Below are 18,077 nucleotides of genomic sequence, written 5' to 3' on the forward strand. Positions count from 1 at the left end.
ATTGTGAAGTTCTGATCTTCTCTGCGCTCTCACTGTGAAGTTCTGATCTTTTCTGCGCTCTTATTGTGAAGTTCTGATCTTCTCTGCGCTCTTATTGTGAAGTTCTGATCTTTTCTGCGCTCTTACTGTGAAGTTCTGATCTTTTCTGCGCTCTTATTGTGAAGTTCTGCTCTTTTCTGCGCTCTTATTGTGAAGTTCTGATCTTTTCTGCGCTCTTATTGTGAAGTTCTGATCTTTTCTGCGCTCTTATTGTGAAGTTCTGATCTTTTCTGCGCTCTTATTGTGAAGTTCTGATCTTTTCTGCGCTCTTACTGTGAAGTTCTGATCTTCTCTGCGCTCTCACTGTGAAGTTCTGCTCTTTTCTGCGCTCTTATTGTGAAGTTCTGATCTTTTCTGCGCTCTTATTGTGAAGTTCTGATCTTCTCTGTGCTCTTATTGTGAAGTTCTGATCTTTTCTGTGCTCTTATTGTGAAGTGATGGATTTCCAGGGGAATTTGGGGCCGTTTCGGGACAACATCACGATGTCGTTCGCCCAAAGCTGTGAACATTGTCTGTCCATGATCTACAAGAGCGACGAATGGTCCAACTTCTTCATGGTCTACAGTGAGTTTATGTCCAGACCTGGTTCAGACCTGGTTTAGTCCTGGTTTAGACCTGGTTTAGTCCTGGTTTAGTCCTGGTTTAGACCTGGTTTAGTCCTGGTTTAGACCTGGTTTAGTCCTGGTTTAGACCTGGTTCAGACCTGGTTTAGTCCTGGTTTAGTCCTGGTTTAGACCTGGTTCAGACCTGGTTCTGGTTCTGTCCTCAGGTAGGTGGGGCCATCACTCTGACCTGGAGGCGGTGAAGAAGGAACACACAGCGTTCCAGAAACGAGCCGAGTGTCTTGGGTTCCCCGTGGAGCCGGCGTTCCAGTACCAGGGTTCTGAAGGTCTGTGTTCTGATGTTCTGATGTTCTGATGTTCTGAAGGTTCTGCAGGTTCTGCAGGTTCTGAAGGTTCTGCAGGTTCTGCAGGTTCTGATGCTCTGAAGGTTCTGAAGGTTCTGATGTTCTGAAGGTTCTAAAGGTTCTGCAGGTTCTGCAGGTTCTGATGCTCTGAAGGTTCTGAAGGTTCTGCAGGTTCTGATGTTCTGCAGGTTCTGATGCTCTGAAGGTTCTGAAGGTTCTGATGTTCTGAAGGTTCTGAAGGTTCTGCAGGTTCTGCAGGTTCTGATGCTCTGAAGGTTCTGAAGGTTCTGAAGGTTCTGCAGGTTCTGCAGGTTCTGCAGGTTCTGATGCTCTGAAGGTTCTGAAGGTTCTGATGTTCTGAAGGTTCTGAAGGTTCTGCAGGTTCTGCAGGTTCTGATGCTCTGAAGGTTCTGAAGGTTCTGCAGGTTCTGCAGGTTCTGCAGGTTCTGATGCTCTGAAGGTTCTGAAGGTTCTGAAGGTTCTGCAGGTTCTGAAGGTTCTGATGTTTTGAGCTGTTTTACTTCTTGTGTCAGATTAGACTCAACAGTATCATTTTTACAGACTTTGAGGAAGTATTTATCAGGAAAACTACTTATATTAAAACTGATCTAAAAAATAACATTTGCCCCAGATTCTGGTTTCTACGGCAACTTGAGCCTGAGCCTGATTGACAGACGAGGTCTTGACGCTGGAATCTGAGGAATTTAATTTTCTTTGTGTTTTTTCAGGACATTGTTACGAAACAGAAAATCCCAAAGAACGTGTGAAGAACCTGAACATGAATCTGAGCGTGACACAAACGCTGCAGCAGCTGCAGTCAAAACAAACTCTAACATTTTAAATCAACTCTAAAATGAATAAAACATTGTAGGAAAAAACATGTGTCATATGTTTTCTACCACGTGTCCCACTTAAACACATCAGACCTGGTTTAGACCTGGTTTAGTCCTGGTTTAGTCCTGGTTTAGACCTGGTTTAGTCCTGGTTTAGACCTGGTTTAGTCCTGGTTTAGTCCTGGTTTAGTCCTGGTTTAGTCCTGGTTTAGACCTGGTTTAGACCTGGTTTAGACCTGGTTTAGTCCTGGTTTAGACCTGGTTTAGTCCTGGTTTAGACCTGGTTTAGTCCTGGTTTAGACCTGGTTTAGACCTGGTTTAGTCCTGGTTTAGTCCTGGTTTAGACCTGGTTTAGACCTGGTTTAGTCCTGGTTTAGACCTGGTTTAGTCCTGGTTTAGTCCTGGTTTAGACCTGGTTTGGACCTGGTTTAGTCCTGGTTTAGTCCTGGTTTAGTCCTGGTTTGGACCTGGTTTGGACCTGGTTTAGTCCTGGTTTAGTCCTGGTTTAGACCTGGTTTAGTCCTGGTTTAGTCCTGGTTTAGTCCTGGTTTAGTCCTGGTTTGGACCTGGTTTGGACCTGGTTTAGTCCTGGTTTAGTCCTGGTTTAGTTTAGTCCTGGTTTAGACCTGGTTTAGTCCTGGTTTAGACCTGATTTAGACCTGGTTTAGCCCTGGTTTAGACCTGGTTTAGACCTGATTTAGACCTGGTTTAGCCCTGGTTTAGACCTGGTTTAGTCCTGGTTTAGACCTGATTTAGACCTGGTTTAGCCCTGGTTTAGACCTGGTTTAGACCTGATTTAGACCTGGTTTAGACCTGGTTTAGTCCTGGTTTAGACCTGGTTTAGACCTGGTTTAGACCTGGTTTAGACCTGGTTTAGTCCTGGTTTAGTCCTGGTTTAGACCTGGTTTAGACCTAGTTTAGACCTGGTTTAGACCTGGTTTAGTCCTGGTTTAGACCTGGTTTAGACCTGATTTAGACCTGGTTTAGTCCTGGTTTAGACCTGGTTTAGACCTGGTTTAGACCTGGTTTAGTCCTGGTTTAGTCCTGGTTTAGACCTGGTTTAGTCCTGGTTTAGACCTGGTTTATTACTAGTTTAGACCTGGTTTATCACTAGTTTAGACCTGGTTTAGACCTGGTTTAGACCTGGTTTAGACCTGGTTTAGTCCTGGTTTAGTCCTGGTTTAGACCTGGTTTAGACCTGGTTTAGTCCTGGTTTAGACCTGGTTTAGTCCTGGTTTAGACCTGGTTTAGACCTGGTTTAGTCCTGGTTTAGTCCTGGTTTAGTCCTGGTTTAGACCTGGTTTAGACCTGGTTTAGACCTGGTTTAGTCCTGGTTTAGACCTGGTTTAGTCCTGGTTTAGTCCTGGTTTAGACCTGGTTTAGACCTGGTTTAGTCCTGGTTTAGTCCTGGTTTAGACCTGGTTTGGACCTGGTTTAGTCCTGGTTTAGTCCTGGTTTAGTCCTGGTTTGGACCTGGTTTGGACCTGGTTTAGTCCTGGTTTAGTCCTGGTTTAGACCTGGTTTAGACCTGGTTTAGTCCTGGTTTAGTCCTGGTTTAGTCCTGGTTTGGACCTGGTTTGGACCTGGTTTAGTCCTGGTTTAGTCCTGGTTTAGTCCTGGTTTAGACCTGGTTTAGTCCTCGTTTAGACCTGGTTTAGTCCTGGTTTAGACCTGATTTAGACCTGGTTTAGCCCTGGTTTAGACCTGGTTTAGACCTGATTTAGACCTGGTTTAGCCCTGGTTTAGACCTGGTTTAGTCCTGGTTTAGACCTGGTTTAGTCCTGGTTTAGACCTGATTTAGACCTGGTTTAGACCTGGTTTAGACCTGGTTTAGTCCTGGTTTAGACCTGGTTTAGTCCTGGTTTAGACCTGGTTTAGACCTGGTTTAGGCCTGGTTTAGTCCTGGTTTAGACCTGGTTTAGACCTGGTTTAGTCCTGGTTTAGACCTGGTTTAGTCCTGGTTTAGTCCTGGTTTAGACCTGGTTTAGACCTGGTTTAGTCCTGGTTTAGACCTGGTTTAGTCCTGGTTTAGTCCTGGTTTAGACCTGGTTTAGACCTGGTTTAGTCCTGGTTTAGACCTGGTTTAGTCCTGGTTTAGACCTGGTTTAGACCTGATTTAGACCTGGTTTAGCCCTGGTTTAGACCTGGTTTAGTCCTGGTTTAGACCTGGTTTAGTCCTGGTTTAGACCTGATTTAGACCTGGTTTAGACCTGGTTTAGACCTGGTTTAGTCCTGGTTTAGACCTGGTTTAGTCCTGGTTTAGACCTGGTTTAGACCTGGTTTAGGCCTGGTTTAGTCCTGGTTTAGACCTGGTTTAGACCTGGTTTAGTCCTGGTTTAGACCTGGTTTAGTCCTGGTTTAGACCTGGTTTAGACCTGGTTTAGTCCTGGTTTAGACCTGGTTTAGATCTGATTTAGACCTGGTTTAGTCCTGGTTTAGACCTGGTTTAGACCTGGTTTAGACCTGGTTTAGTCCTGGTTTAGTCCTGGTTTAGACCTGGTTTAGTCCTGGTTTAGACCTGGTTTATTACTAGTTTAGACCTGGTTTAGACCTGGTTTAGACCTGGTTTAGACCTGGTTTAGTCCTGGTTTAGACCTGGTTTAGACCTGGTTTAGTCCTGGTTTAGACCTGGTTTAGTCCTGGTTTAGACCTGGTTTAGACCTGGTTTAGTCCTGGTTTAGTCCTGGTTTAGACCTGGTTTAGTCCTGGTTTAGACCTGGTTTAGTCCTGGTTTAGTCCTGGTTTAGACCTGGTTTAGTCCTGGTTTAGACCTGGTTTAGACCTGGTTTAGTCCTGGTTTAGTCCTGGTTTAGACCTGGTTTAGTCCTGGTTTAGTCCTGGTTTGGACCTGGTTTAGTCCTGGTTTAGTCCTGGTTTAGTCCTGGTTTAGACCTGGTTTAGTCCTGGTTTAGACCTGGTTTAGACCTGGTTTAGACCTGGTTTAGTCCTGGTTTTGACCTGGTTTAGTCCTGGTTTAGTCCTGGTTTAGTCCTGGTTTAGACCTGGTTTAGTCCTGGTTTAGTCCTGGTTTAGACCTGGTTTAGTCCTGGTTTAGTCCTGGTTTAGACCTGGTTTAGTCCTGGTTTAGTCCTGGTTTGGTCCTAGTTTGGACCTGGTTTGGACCTGGTTTAGTCCTGGTTTAGTCCTGGTTTAGACCTGGTTTAGTCCTGGTTTAGTCCTGGTTTAGACCTGATTTAGACCTGGTTTAGACCTGGTTTAAACCTGGTTTAAACCTGGTTTAGTCCTGGTTTAGACCTGGTTTAGACCTGGTTTAGTCCTGGTTTAGTCCTGGTTTAGTCCTGGTTTAGTCCTGGTTTAGTCCTGGTTTAGACCTGGTTTAGACCTGGTTTAGTCCTGGTTTAGTCCGGGTTTAGTCCTGGTTTAGACCTGGTTTAGACCTGGTTTAGTCCTGGTTTAGTCCTTGTTTGGACCTGGTTTGGACCTGGTTTAGTCCTGGTTTAGTCCTGGTTTAGACCTGGTTTAGTCCTGGTTTAGACCTGGTTTAGTCCTGGTTTAGACCTGGTTTAGACCTGGTTTAGGCCTGGTTTAGTCCTGGTTTAGACCTGGTTTAGACCTGGTTTAGTCCTGGTTTAGACCTGGTTTAGTCCTGGTTTAGACCTGGTTTAGACCTGATTTAGACCTGGTTTAGTCCTGGTTTAGACCTGGTTTAGACCTGGTTTAGTCCTGGTTTAGTCCTGGTTTAGACCTGGTTTAGTCCTGGTTTAGACCTGGTTTAATACTAGTTTAGACCTGGTTTATTACTAGTTTAGACCTGGTTTAGACCTGGTTTAGTCCTGGTTTAGTCCTGGTTTAGACCTGGTTTAGACCTGGTTTAGTCCTGGTTTAGACCTGGTTTAGTCCTGGTTTAGTCCTGGTTTAGACCTGGTTTAGACCTGGTTTAGTCCTGGTTTAGACCTGGTTTAGTCCTGGTTTAGACCTGGTTTAGTCCTGGTTTAGTCCTGGTTTAGTCCTGGTTTAGACCTGGTTTAGTCCTGGTTTAGTCCTGGTTTAGACCTGGTTTAGTCCTGGTTTAGTCCTGGTTTAGTCCTGGTTTAGTCCTGGTTTAGTCCTGGTTTAGACCTGGTTTAGTCCTGGTTTAGACCTGGTTTAGACCTGGTTTAGGCCTGGTTTAGTCCTGGTTTAGACCTGGTTTAGACCTGGTTTAGTCCTGGTTTAGACCTGGTTTAGTCCTGGTTTAGACCTGGTTTAGACCTGGTTTAGTCCTGGTTTAGACCTGGTTTAGACCTGATTTAGACCTGGTTTAGTCCTGGTTTAGACCTGGTTTAGACCTGGTTTAGACCTGGTTTAGTCCTGGTTTAGTCCTGGTTTAGACCTGGTTTAGTCCTGGTTTAGACCTGGTTTATTACTAGTTTAGACCTGGTTTAGACCTGGTTTAGACCTGGTTTAGACCTGGTTTAGTCCTGGTTTAGACCTGGTTTAGACCTGGTTTAGTCCTGGTTTAGACCTGGTTTAGTCCTGGTTTAGACCTGGTTTAGACCTGGTTTAGTCCTGGTTTAGTCCTGGTTTAGACCTGGTTTAGTCCTGGTTTAGACCTGGTTTAGTCCTGGTTTAGTCCTGGTTTAGACCTGGTTTAGTCCTGGTTTAGACCTGGTTTAGACCTGGTTTAGTCCTGGTTTAGTCCTGGTTTAGACCTGGTTTAGTCCTGGTTTAGTCCTGGTTTGGACCTGGTTTAGTCCTGGTTTAGTCCTGGTTTAGTCCTGGTTTAGACCTGGTTTAGTCCTGGTTTAGACCTGGTTTAGACCTGGTTTAGACCTGGTTTAGTCCTGGTTTTGACCTGGTTTAGTCCTGGTTTAGTCCTGGTTTAGTCCTGGTTTAGACCTGGTTTAGTCCTGGTTTAGTCCTGGTTTAGTCCTGGTTTAGACCTGGTTTAGTCCTGGTTTAGTCCTGGTTTAGACCTGGTTTAGTCCTGGTTTAGTCCTGGTTTGGTCCTAGTTTGGACCTGGTTTGGACCTGGTTTAGTCCTGGTTTAGTCCTGGTTTAGACCTGGTTTAGTCCTGGTTTAGACCTGGTTTAAACCTGGTTTAGACCTGGTTTAGTCCTGGTTTAGACCTGGTTTAGACCTGGTTTAGTCCTGGTTTAGTCCTGGTTTAGTCCTGGTTTAGTCCTGGTTTGAACCTGGTTTAGACCTGGTTTAGACCTGGTTTAGTCCTGGTTTAGTCCGGGTTTAGTCCTGGTTTAGACCTGGTTTAGACCTGGTTTAGTCCTGGTTTAGTCCTTGTTTGGACCTGGTTTGGACCTGGTTTAGTCCTGGTTTAGTCCTGGTTTAGACCTGGTTTAGTCCTGGTTTAGACCTGGTTTAGTCCTGGTTTAGACCTGGTTTAGACCTGGTTTAGGCCTGGTTTAGTCCTGGTTTAGACCTGGTTTAGACCTGGTTTAGTCCTGGTTTAGACCTGGTTTAGTCCTGGTTTAGACCTGGTTTAGACCTGATTTAGACCTGGTTTAGTCCTGGTTTAGACCTGGTTTAGACCTGGTTTAGTCCTGGTTTAGTCCTGGTTTAGACCTGGTTTAGTCCTGGTTTAGACCTGGTTTAATACTAGTTTAGACCTGGTTTATTACTAGTTTAGACCTGGTTTAGACCTGGTTTAGTCCTGGTTTAGTCCTGGTTTAGACCTGGTTTAGACCTGGTTTAGTCCTGGTTTAGACCTGGTTTAGTCCTGGTTTAGACCTGGTTTAGTCCTGGTTTAGTCCTGGTTTAGACCTGGTTTAGACCTGGTTTAGTCCTGGTTTAGACCTGGTTTAGTCCTGGTTTAGACCTGGTTTAGTCCTGGTTTAGTCCTGGTTTAGTCCTGGTTTAGTCCTGGTTTAGACCTGGTTTAGTCCTGGTTTAGTCCTGGTTTAGACCTGGTTTAGTCCTGGTTTAGTCCTGGTTTAGTCCTGGTTTAGACCTGGTTTAGTCCTGGTTTAGTCCTGGTTTAGACCTGGTTTAGTCCTGGTTTAGTCCTGGTTTAGTCCTGGTTTAGTCCTGGTTTAGTCCTGGTTTAGTCCTGGTTTAGACCTGGTTTAGTCCTGGTTTAGTCCTGGTTTAGTCCTGGTTTAGTCCTGGTTTAGACCTGGTTTAGTCCTGGTTTAGACCTGGTTTAGTCCTGGTTTAGACCTGGTTTAGTCCTGGTTTAGACCTTGTGCTTTGTTGGACAAATATTGAACTTCTCTGAAATCCTTTTCCTGGATCATGTTCCTCTGACTCACACTGGCTCCAGAGTCTTTCTAAAGGTCAGAGGTCAAAAGTCAGAGGTTTCAGTAAGAGGTCATTTCAGTTGTAGGCCATAGGCTGCTCTCAGAACCCTAGAACATGACCTCTGTCCCAGGTCCTGGAAATACTTTACTTATAGTTCCTATGAAGTCAAATAGTTCAACTTCTTCCACAAAAGTTCCTGAAGTCTGAACTTTGCAGTTTGTGGTAAATCGTCTGTTGATGTTGGAAAAGTGAAACATATCGATACTGAGTCACAGTATCGATACTGTGACTCAGTATCGATATTGAGTCACAGTATCGATACTGTGACTCAGTATCGATATTGAGTCACAGTATCACAGTATCGATAGTGAGTCACAGTATCGATACAGTGACTCAGTATCGATATTGAGTCACAGTATCGATATTGAGTCACAGTATCACAGTATCGATACTGAGTCACAGTATCGATACTGTGACTCAGTATCGATACTGTGACTCAGTATCGATATTGAGTCACAGTATCGATATTGAGTCACAGTATCACAGTATCGATACTGAGTCACAGTATCGATACTGTGACTCAGTATCGATACTGAGTCACAGTATCGATACTGTGACTCAGTATCGATATGTTTCACTTTTCCAACATCAACAGACGATTTACCACAAACTGCAAAGTTCAGACTTCAGGAACTTTTGTGGAAGAAGTTGAACTATTTGACTTCATAGGAACTATAAGTAAAGTATTTCCAGGACCTGGGACAGAAGGACAGAGACAGAAGGACAGAGACAGGAGGACAGAGACAGACAGAGACAGAAGGACAGAGACAGACAGAAGGACAGAGACAGAAGTGAGGACGATGGCCTATTTTTAATACTCGACATTTGCATCAGACACTGGACCATCATCTACAGCTAACATGAGGAGAGACCAAGCACAGCCCTGTCTGACCCCTCTGTCCAGAACCAGTGTTCATCTAAACCAGGACTAAACCAGGTCCAAACCAGGACTAAACCAGGACTAAACCAGGACTAAACCAGGACTAAACCAGGACTAAACCAGGACTAAAGCAGGACTAAACCAGGACTAAACCAGGTCCAAACCAGGACTAAACCAGGACTAAACCAGGACTAAACCAGGACTAAACCAGGACTAAACCAGGACTAAACCAGGTCCAAACCAGGACTAAACCAGGACTAAACCAGGACTAAACCAGGACTAAACCAGGTCTAAACCAGGTCTAAACCAGGACTAAACCAGGTCCAAACCAGCTCTGAACCATGTGTCCAGGTGGACGGGGACTGGGTCCTGGTCTGGTTGGTCTATGATAAGACCAAAGTTCCTGAGGTGGATCCAATGCCAAACTTCACTAGTTCTCACCTGGAGCTCCGAGGTCAGGGTCAGGGTTCCCTCAGAGTGGTTCACCATCAGGTCCATGACATCAGCAGAGACAGTGACATCGCCCCCTGGTGGAGCAGTTCAGATCTGACTCTTTAACAGGATTTTTAAAACAAAATGTCATTAGTTTTTGATGTTCAGAGTCGTTCCAATGTGTCTCTGTAAAAATACAATGTTTATTCTTTCTTTTTTCTTATTTTTGTTAATGTCTTCAATCGTTTGATTGGCTTAAATCTGATAATGCCTCATAAACATGGACCGGCCTCCTGCTGGTGCCAGAGTCAGGACTCCTGCTGGTGCCAGAGTCAGGACTCCTGCTGGTGCCAGAGTCAGGACTCTTGCTGGTGCCAGAGTCAGGCCTCCTGCTGGTGCCAGAGTCAGGCCTCCTGCTGGTGCCAGAGTCAGGACTCCTGCTGGTGCCAGAGTCAGGCCTCCTGCTGGTGCCAGAGTCAGGACTCCTGCTGGTGCCAGAGTCAGGACTCTTGCTGGTGCCAGAGTCAGGCCTCCTGCTGGTGCCAGAGTCAGGCCTCCTGCTGGTGCCAGAGTCAGGACTCTTGCTGGTGCCAGAGTCAGGCCTCCTGCTGGTGCCAGAGTCAGGCCTCCTGCTGGTGCCAGAGTCAGGACTCCTGCTGGTGCCAGAGTCAGGCCTCCTGCTGGTGCCAGAGTCAGGACTCCTGCTGGTGCCAGAGTCAGGACTCTTGCTGGTGCCAGAGTCAGGCCTCCTGCTGGTGCCAGAGTCAGGCCTCCTGCTGGTGCCAGAGTCAGGACTCTTGCTGGTGCCAGAGTCAGGCCTCCTGCTGGTGCCAGAGTCAGGCCTCCTGCTGGTGCCAGAGTCAGGACACCTGCTGGTGCCAGAGTCAGGACTCTTGCTGGTGCCAGAGTCAGGACTCCTGCTGGTGCCAGAGTCAGGACTCCTGCTGGTGCCAGAGTCAGGACTCTTGCTGGTGCCAGAGTCAGGACTCCTGCTGGTGCCAGAGTCAGGACTCTTGCTGGTGCCAGAGTCAGGACTCTTGCTGGTGCCAGAGTCAGGACTCTTGCTGGTGCCAGAGTCAGGACTCTTGCTGGTGCCAGAGTCAGGACTCTTGCTGGTGCCAGAGTCAGGACTCCTGCTGGTGCCAGAGTCAGGACTCTTGCTGGTGCCAGAGTCAGGACTCCTGCTGGTGCCAGAGTCAGGACTCTTGCTGGTGTTCTGAGCATGTGCTTCAGTTGTCTCTTTCCTCACAACCGCTGTCAATCACCCAATAGAGCCCGCCTCCGCACCCCCCAAAACCTCTGGTCCCGCCCACAGATGAGCATTGTGGGCGAGCTCCACCCCCCATCCACACTCTGCGCTCTGATTGGTCGCTCCTGAGGCATAAACCTCTGTGGCTCAGGACTCAGTCTCAGTCGAGATGAAGTCAACTTTGAGAGTCCTAAGTTTGGTCCTAGTCCTGGTCTGGACCCAGGCCCAAGACCAGAGCTGCAACCAGACCCTGGGACCAGAGGAGCTGCACCAGGTCTGACCCAGGTCTAAACCAGGTCTGAACCAGGACTAAACCAGGACTAAACCAGGACTAAACCAGGTCTGAACCAGGACTAAACCAGGTCTGAACCAGGACTAAACCAGGACTAAACCAGGACTAAACCAGGTCTGAACCAGGACTAAACCAGGACTAAACCAGGACTAAACCAGGAATAAACCAGGTCTAAACCAGGACTAAACCAGGACTAAAGCAGGTCTAAACCAGGACTAAACCAGGACTAAAGCAGGTCTAAACCAGGACTAAACCAGGACTAAACCAGGACTAAAGCAGGTCTGACCCAGGACTAAACCAGGACTAAACCAGGTCTAAACCAGGACTAAACCAGGACTAAACCAGGTCTAAACCAGGTCTAAACCAGGACTAAACCAGGACTAAACCAGGACTAAACCAGGTCTAAACCAGGACTAAACCAGGACTAAACCAGGACTAAACCAGGTCTAAACCAGGACTAAACCAGGTCTAAACCAGGACTAAACCAGGACTAAACCAAGACTAAAGCAGGTCTAAACCAGGACTAAACCAGGACTAAACCAGGACTAAACCAGGACTAAACCAGGACTAAAGCAGGTCTAAACCAGGTCTGACCCAGGACTAAACCAGGACTAAACCAGGACTAAACCAGGTCTAAACCAGGACTAAACCAGGTCTAAACCAGGACTAAACCAGGACTAAAGCAGGTCTAAACCAGGACTAAACCAGGACTAAACCAGGACTAAACCAGGTCTAAACCAGGACTAAACCAGGTCCAAACCAGCTCTGAACCATGTGTCCAGGTGGACGGGGACTGGGTCCTGGTCTGGTTGGTCTATGATAAGACCAAAGTTCCTGAGGTGGATCCAATGCCAAACTTCACTAGTTCTCACCTGGAGCTCCGACTTCAGCCCGACAACCGAACTGTCTCCATGCACGAGCGCAACGTCTACGGGTGAGTCAACGAGCTGATGGTGGGTCGGTTGTCACGTTGGGTCGGTTGTCACGTTGGGTCGGTTGTCATTTTGTGTTTCAGAGGTGGAAAATGTGCCGTTTACACCGCAAACATGACACTGCCTGAGAACCACAACACACACCACCTGGAGCTGGAGGGAGCGAGTACGTGGGTCAGATGCCCTCCCTGTGTGTGTCAGATGCCCTCCCTGTGTGTGTCAGATGCCCTCCCTGTGTGTGTCAGATGCCCTCCCTCCCTGTGTGTGTCAGATGCCCTCCCTGTGTGTGTCAGATGCCCTCCCTGTGTGTGTCAGATGCCCTCCCTGTGTGTGTCAGATGCCCTCCCTGTGTGTGTCAGATGCCCTCCCGTGCTGACTCTCTGTGGTTTCAGTGGAACACAAAGATGGAGAACACAAACCTCACAACGACTCGGCCGGAGCCGAGTTTCTCCCGAGTTCTGAAAACGCCATGATCCTGATGTACCACAGCAAGAGCCAGGGGCCCTTTCTACTCACCTACAGTGAGTCCTGCTTTAGTCCTGGTTTAGTCCTGGTTTAGTCCTGGTTTAGACCTGGTTTAGACCTGCTTTAGACCTGGTTTAGTCCTGGTTTAGTCCTGGTTTAGACCTGCTTTAGTCCTGGTTTAGTCCTGGTTTAGACCTGGTTTAGACCTGATTTAGACCTGGTTTAGTCCTGGTTTAGTCCTGGTTTAGACCTGATTTAGACCTGGTTTAGTCCTGGTTTAGACCTGGTTCTGTCCTGGTTTAGACCTGGTTTAGTCCTGGTTTAGTCCTGGTTTAGACCTGCTTTAGACCTGGTTTAGTCCTGGTTTAGTCCTGGTTTAGACCTGGTTTAGACCTGGTTTAGTCCTGGTTTAGTCCTGGTTTAGACCTGATTTAGACCTGGTTTAGTCCTGATTTAGACCTGGTTTAGTCCTGGTTTAGTCCTGGTTTAGACCTGCTTTAGACCTGGTTTAGTCCTGGTTTAGACCTGGTTTAGACCTGGTTTAGACCTGGTTTAGTCCTGGTTTAGACCTGGTTTAGACCTGGTTTAGACCTGGTTTAGACCTGGTTTAGTCCTGGTTTAGACCTGGTTTAGACCTGGTTTAGTCCTGGTTTAGTCCTGGTTTAGACCTGATTTAGACCTGGTTTAGTCCTGATTTAGACCTGGTTTAGTCCTGGTTTAGTCCTGGTTTAGACCTGCTTTAGACCTGGTTTAGTCCTGGTTTAGACCTGGTTTAGACCTGGTTTAGACCTGGTTTAGTCCTGGTTTAGACCTGGTTTAGACCTGGTTTAGACCTGGTTTAGTCCTGGTTTAGTCCTGGTTTAGACCTGCTTTAGACCTGGTTTAGTCCTGGTTTAGACCTGGTTTAGACCTGGTTTGGACCTGGTTTAGTCCTGGTTTAGTCCTGGTTCTGTCCCGTGTCCTCAGGGAGAGAAGGACACCACAGAGACGTTGAGGTTCTGAAGAAGGATCTGGAGCATCACAAGAAACTGTCCCAGTGTCTGAGCCTGAGCGGAGACGACTACGAAGAGTGGCTCTACGACGGAGCAGCGGGTGAAACAAACAAACAAACACACACACACAAACACACATAAACAAACACAAACAAACACACATAAACAAACACAAACAAACACACATAAACAAACACACATAAACAAACACACATAAACAAACACACATAAACAAACACACATAAACAAACACACATAAACAAACACACATAAACAAACACACACACACAAACACACATAAACAAACACAAACAAACACACATAAACAAACACAAACAAACACACATAAACAAACACACATAAACAAACACACATAAACAAACACACATAAACAAACACACATAAACAAACACACATAAACAAACACACATAAACAAACACACATAAACAAACACACACAAACAAACGCACATAAACAAACACACATAAACAAACACACATAAACAAACACACACAAACAAACGCACATAAACAAACCCACATAAACAAACACACATAAACAAACACACACAAACAAACGCACATAAACAAACCCACATAAACAAACACACATAAACAAACACACATAAACAAACACACACAAACAAACGCACATAAACAAACGCACATAAACAAACCCACATAAACAAACGCACATAAACAAACACACAAACAAACGCACATAAACAAACGCACATAAACAAACGCACATAAACAAACACACACAAACAAACGCACATAAACAAACACACATAAACAAACACACATAAACAAACGCACATAAACAAACACACATAAACAAACACACATAAACAAACGCACATAAACAAACACACAAACAAACGCACATAAACAAACACACATAAACAAACGCACATAAACAAACAAACATAAACAAACACACATAAACAAACGCACATAAACAAACACATAAACAAACGCACATAAACAAACGCACATAAACAAACGCACATAAACAAACACACATAAACAAACGCACATAAACAAACAAACATAAACAAACACACATAAACAAACACACATAAACAAACGCACATAAACAAACACACAAACAAACGCACATAAACAAACGCACATAAACAAACGCACATAAACAAACACACATAAACAAACACACATAAACAAACACACATAAACAAACACACATAAACAAACACACATAAACAAACGCACATAAACAAAGGCACACAAACAAACACACATAAACAAACACACATAAACAAACCCACATAAACAAACGCACATAAACAAACAAACAAACACACATAAACAAACGCACATAAACAAACGCACATAAACAAACGCACATAAACAAACACACATAAACAAACGCACATAAACAAATGCACATAAACAAACAAACAAACACAAACACACATAAACAAACGCACATAAACAAACACACATAAACAAACGCACATAAACAAACGCACATAAACAAACACACATAAACAAACACACATAAACAAACACACATAAACAAACGCACATAAACAAACACACATAAACAAACACACATAAACAAACACACATAAACAAACACACATAAACAAACGCACATAAACAAACACACATAAACAAACACACATAAACAAACACACATAAACAAACACACATAAACAAACACACATAAACAAACACACACAAACAAACCCACATAAACAAACACACATAAACAAACGCACATAAACAAACACACATAAACAAACACACATAAACAAATGCACATAAACAAACAAACAAACACAAACACACATAAACAAACACACATAAACAAACGCACATAAACAAACACACATAAACAAACGCACATAAACAAACGCACATAAACAAACCCACATAAACAAACACACATAAACAAACACACATAAACAAACGCACATAAACAAACACACATAAACAAACACACATAAACAAATGCACATAAACAAACAAACAAACAAACACAAACAAACAAACACAAACACACATAAACAAACGCACATAAACAAACCCACATAAACAAACACACATAAACAAACCCACATAAACAAACACACATAAACAAACGCACATAAACAAACGCACAAACGATGACTTTCAATCCAAAACGCTAATATTTCTTTGTCCTTTTCAGACTTTTGCCACAAAAAGTCGGCTCCAGAAGAAAAGCCTGACCCCTGACCCCTGACCCTGACCAAAGAGTCTGAGTCACAGAAATGTAACGTTTCAAGTTTAAAACTGAAATAAAGACAAACCTGAATGAAACATGAAGTTTAATAAACTGTGCTCAGATCAAATAACACGTGTAGAATAAGTGTGTATATATATATATATATATACATACATATTATATATATATATATATATATATATATATATATAATATATATATAATATACATATAATATATATATATTATATATATATTGGTTTCAGTGATGGTTGCCGTGGTGACAGTGGTCAATGCTGCATTCACATCCTCTAGAAGACTTACTGAGTATTTCCCTGGTGAGGATTCTTGCCATGATCTTTACTCTTCACTGTGTAAAAACAGCTCCCTCTAGTGTTGTTTCTGTGTCACATCACACAGATGGGAAAACAAAATGTGAGTCAGGCTCAATCTGAGAAATGTGATTCATATTCTGTGAAAAGATAAGGTCCAGTTCCACTGACACTTATGTGCTGAATGTCACATCCTTATCGAACAAATCACTCTTAATCATTTTATTTCTTGATTTGATGTTTTTAACTGAAACGTGACTTGACAAAAACAGAGGAAATATAGTTCTGATAGAATCTGCTCCACCAACTTTAGAATGGTTTAGAAACGTTTGAATCTGAAACACGAGAAAACAAAAAGGGGGCGGAGTCTGTGCTAGAGATGAAATAATGACCCGCAGGTTGTTCTTTTGGGGTGTTTTCATCATGTGAGTCTGTCTCCTTTAAACTGGAGCTAAAACAGTCTCATTCTCTCCAGCTCTGACAACGTTTCACTGATGATTTGACTGAGACGTTTCAGTCGCACAGACTCTGATGGTTTGGTCATTAAAGGTGCCATAACAGGCTTTTGTTCACGTTTCGTAGTCTATCCTAAGTGTATCATTGATAATAATAATAAGGGTTGTGCAACATCCTTAACATAAGAGTTAAGAGATATCACCCAGACATTGGACCCCCTCACCAGCCCGGAAATGCAGACGGTTTGGTTTGATATTCGCCCCCACCCAAGAGCCATCTGGCTCCCCCGCCCAACCCGTGACGTAGTGTGTCCCCCACAGCTGTCTGTGACACCTGTAAACACACACACAAAAAACCTGCAAATACACACACAAAACACCTGCAAACACACACACAAAACACTTGCAAACACACACACAAAACACCTGCAAACACACACAAAACACCTGCAAACACACACACACAAAACACCTGCAAACACACACAAAACACCTGCAAACACACACACAAAACACCTGCAAACACACACAAACAAAACACCTGCAAACACACACAAAACACCTGCAAACACACACACACAACACCTGCAAACACACACACAAAAAACCTGCAAATACACACACAAAAAACCTGCAAACACACACAAAACACCTGCAAACACACACACAAAACACCTGCAAACACACACAAAAAATACCTGCAAACACACACAAAACACCTGCAAACACACACACACAAAACACCTGTAAACACACACACAAAAAACCTGCAAACACACACAAAACATCTGCAAACACACACACAAAACACCTGCGAACACACACAAAACACCTGCAAAGACACACAAAACACCTGCAAACACACACACAAAACACCTGCAAACACACACATACAAAACACCTGCAAACACACACACAAAACACCTGCAAACACACACACAAAACACCTGCAAACACACTTACACGAAACAACTGCAAACACACACATAAAACACCTGCAAACACACACACAAAACACCTGCAAACACACACACAAAACACCTGCAAAGACACACAAAACACCTGCAAACACACACACAAAACACCTGCAAACACACACATACAAAACACCTGCAAACACACACACAAAACACCTGCAAACACACACACACAAAACACCTGCAAACACACTTACACGAAACAACTGCAAACACACACATAAAACACCTGCAAACACACACACAAAACACCTGCAAACACACACACAAAACACCTGCAAAGACACACAAAAAATACCTGCGAAGACACACAAAACACCTGCAAACACACACACACAAAACACCTGCAAACACACACACAAAACACCTGCAAACACACACAAAAAATACCTGCAAAGACACACAAAACACCTGCAAACACACACACAAAACACCTGCAAACACACACACAAAACACCTGCAAACACACACAAAACACCTGCAAACACACACAAAACACCTGCAAACACACACACACAAAACACCTGCAAACACACACACAAAACACCTGCAAACACACACACAAAACACCTGCAAACACACACACACAAAACACCTGCAAACACACACACACAAAACACCTGCAAACACACACACAAAACACCTGCAAACACACACAAAACACCTGCAAACACACACACAAAACACCTGCAAGGACACACAAAAAATACCTGCGAAGACACACAAAACACCTGCAAACACACACACACAAAACACCTGCAAACACACACACACAGAACACCTGCAAACACACACACAAAACACCTGCAAACACACACACAAAA

General features: G+C 44.3%; 1 protein-coding gene across 1 annotated transcript in view; it reads left to right on the top strand.

The window, feature by feature from the left end:
- LOC140361554 (saxitoxin and tetrodotoxin-binding protein 1-like) overlaps nt 1-15,503 on the top strand; it is a 17,508-nt gene extending 2,005 nt beyond the window's left edge. The window contains exons 4-11 of the mRNA XM_072447266.1: nt 475-603; nt 809-942; nt 10,820-10,870; nt 11,671-11,822; nt 11,904-11,986; nt 12,213-12,341; nt 13,252-13,377; nt 15,454-15,503. Of these exons, the coding sequence (XP_072303367.1) occupies nt 475-603; nt 809-942; nt 10,820-10,870; nt 11,671-11,822; nt 11,904-11,986; nt 12,213-12,341; nt 13,252-13,377; nt 15,454-15,500 (851 nt within the window). The 3' untranslated portion in view covers nt 15,501-15,503. The remainder of the gene's footprint in view (nt 1-474; nt 604-808; nt 943-10,819; nt 10,871-11,670; nt 11,823-11,903; nt 11,987-12,212; nt 12,342-13,251; nt 13,378-15,453) is intronic.
- Nucleotides 15,504-18,077: the final 2,574 nt, after the last annotated feature.

This window comes from Eucyclogobius newberryi, unplaced genomic scaffold, assembly GCF_026437365.1.
Source record: "Eucyclogobius newberryi isolate DKJ021-1_F unplaced genomic scaffold, fEucNew1.0.hap1 SCAF_16, whole genome shotgun sequence".
NCBI classification, from domain to species: domain Eukaryota; kingdom Metazoa; phylum Chordata; class Actinopteri; order Gobiiformes; family Gobiidae; genus Eucyclogobius; species Eucyclogobius newberryi.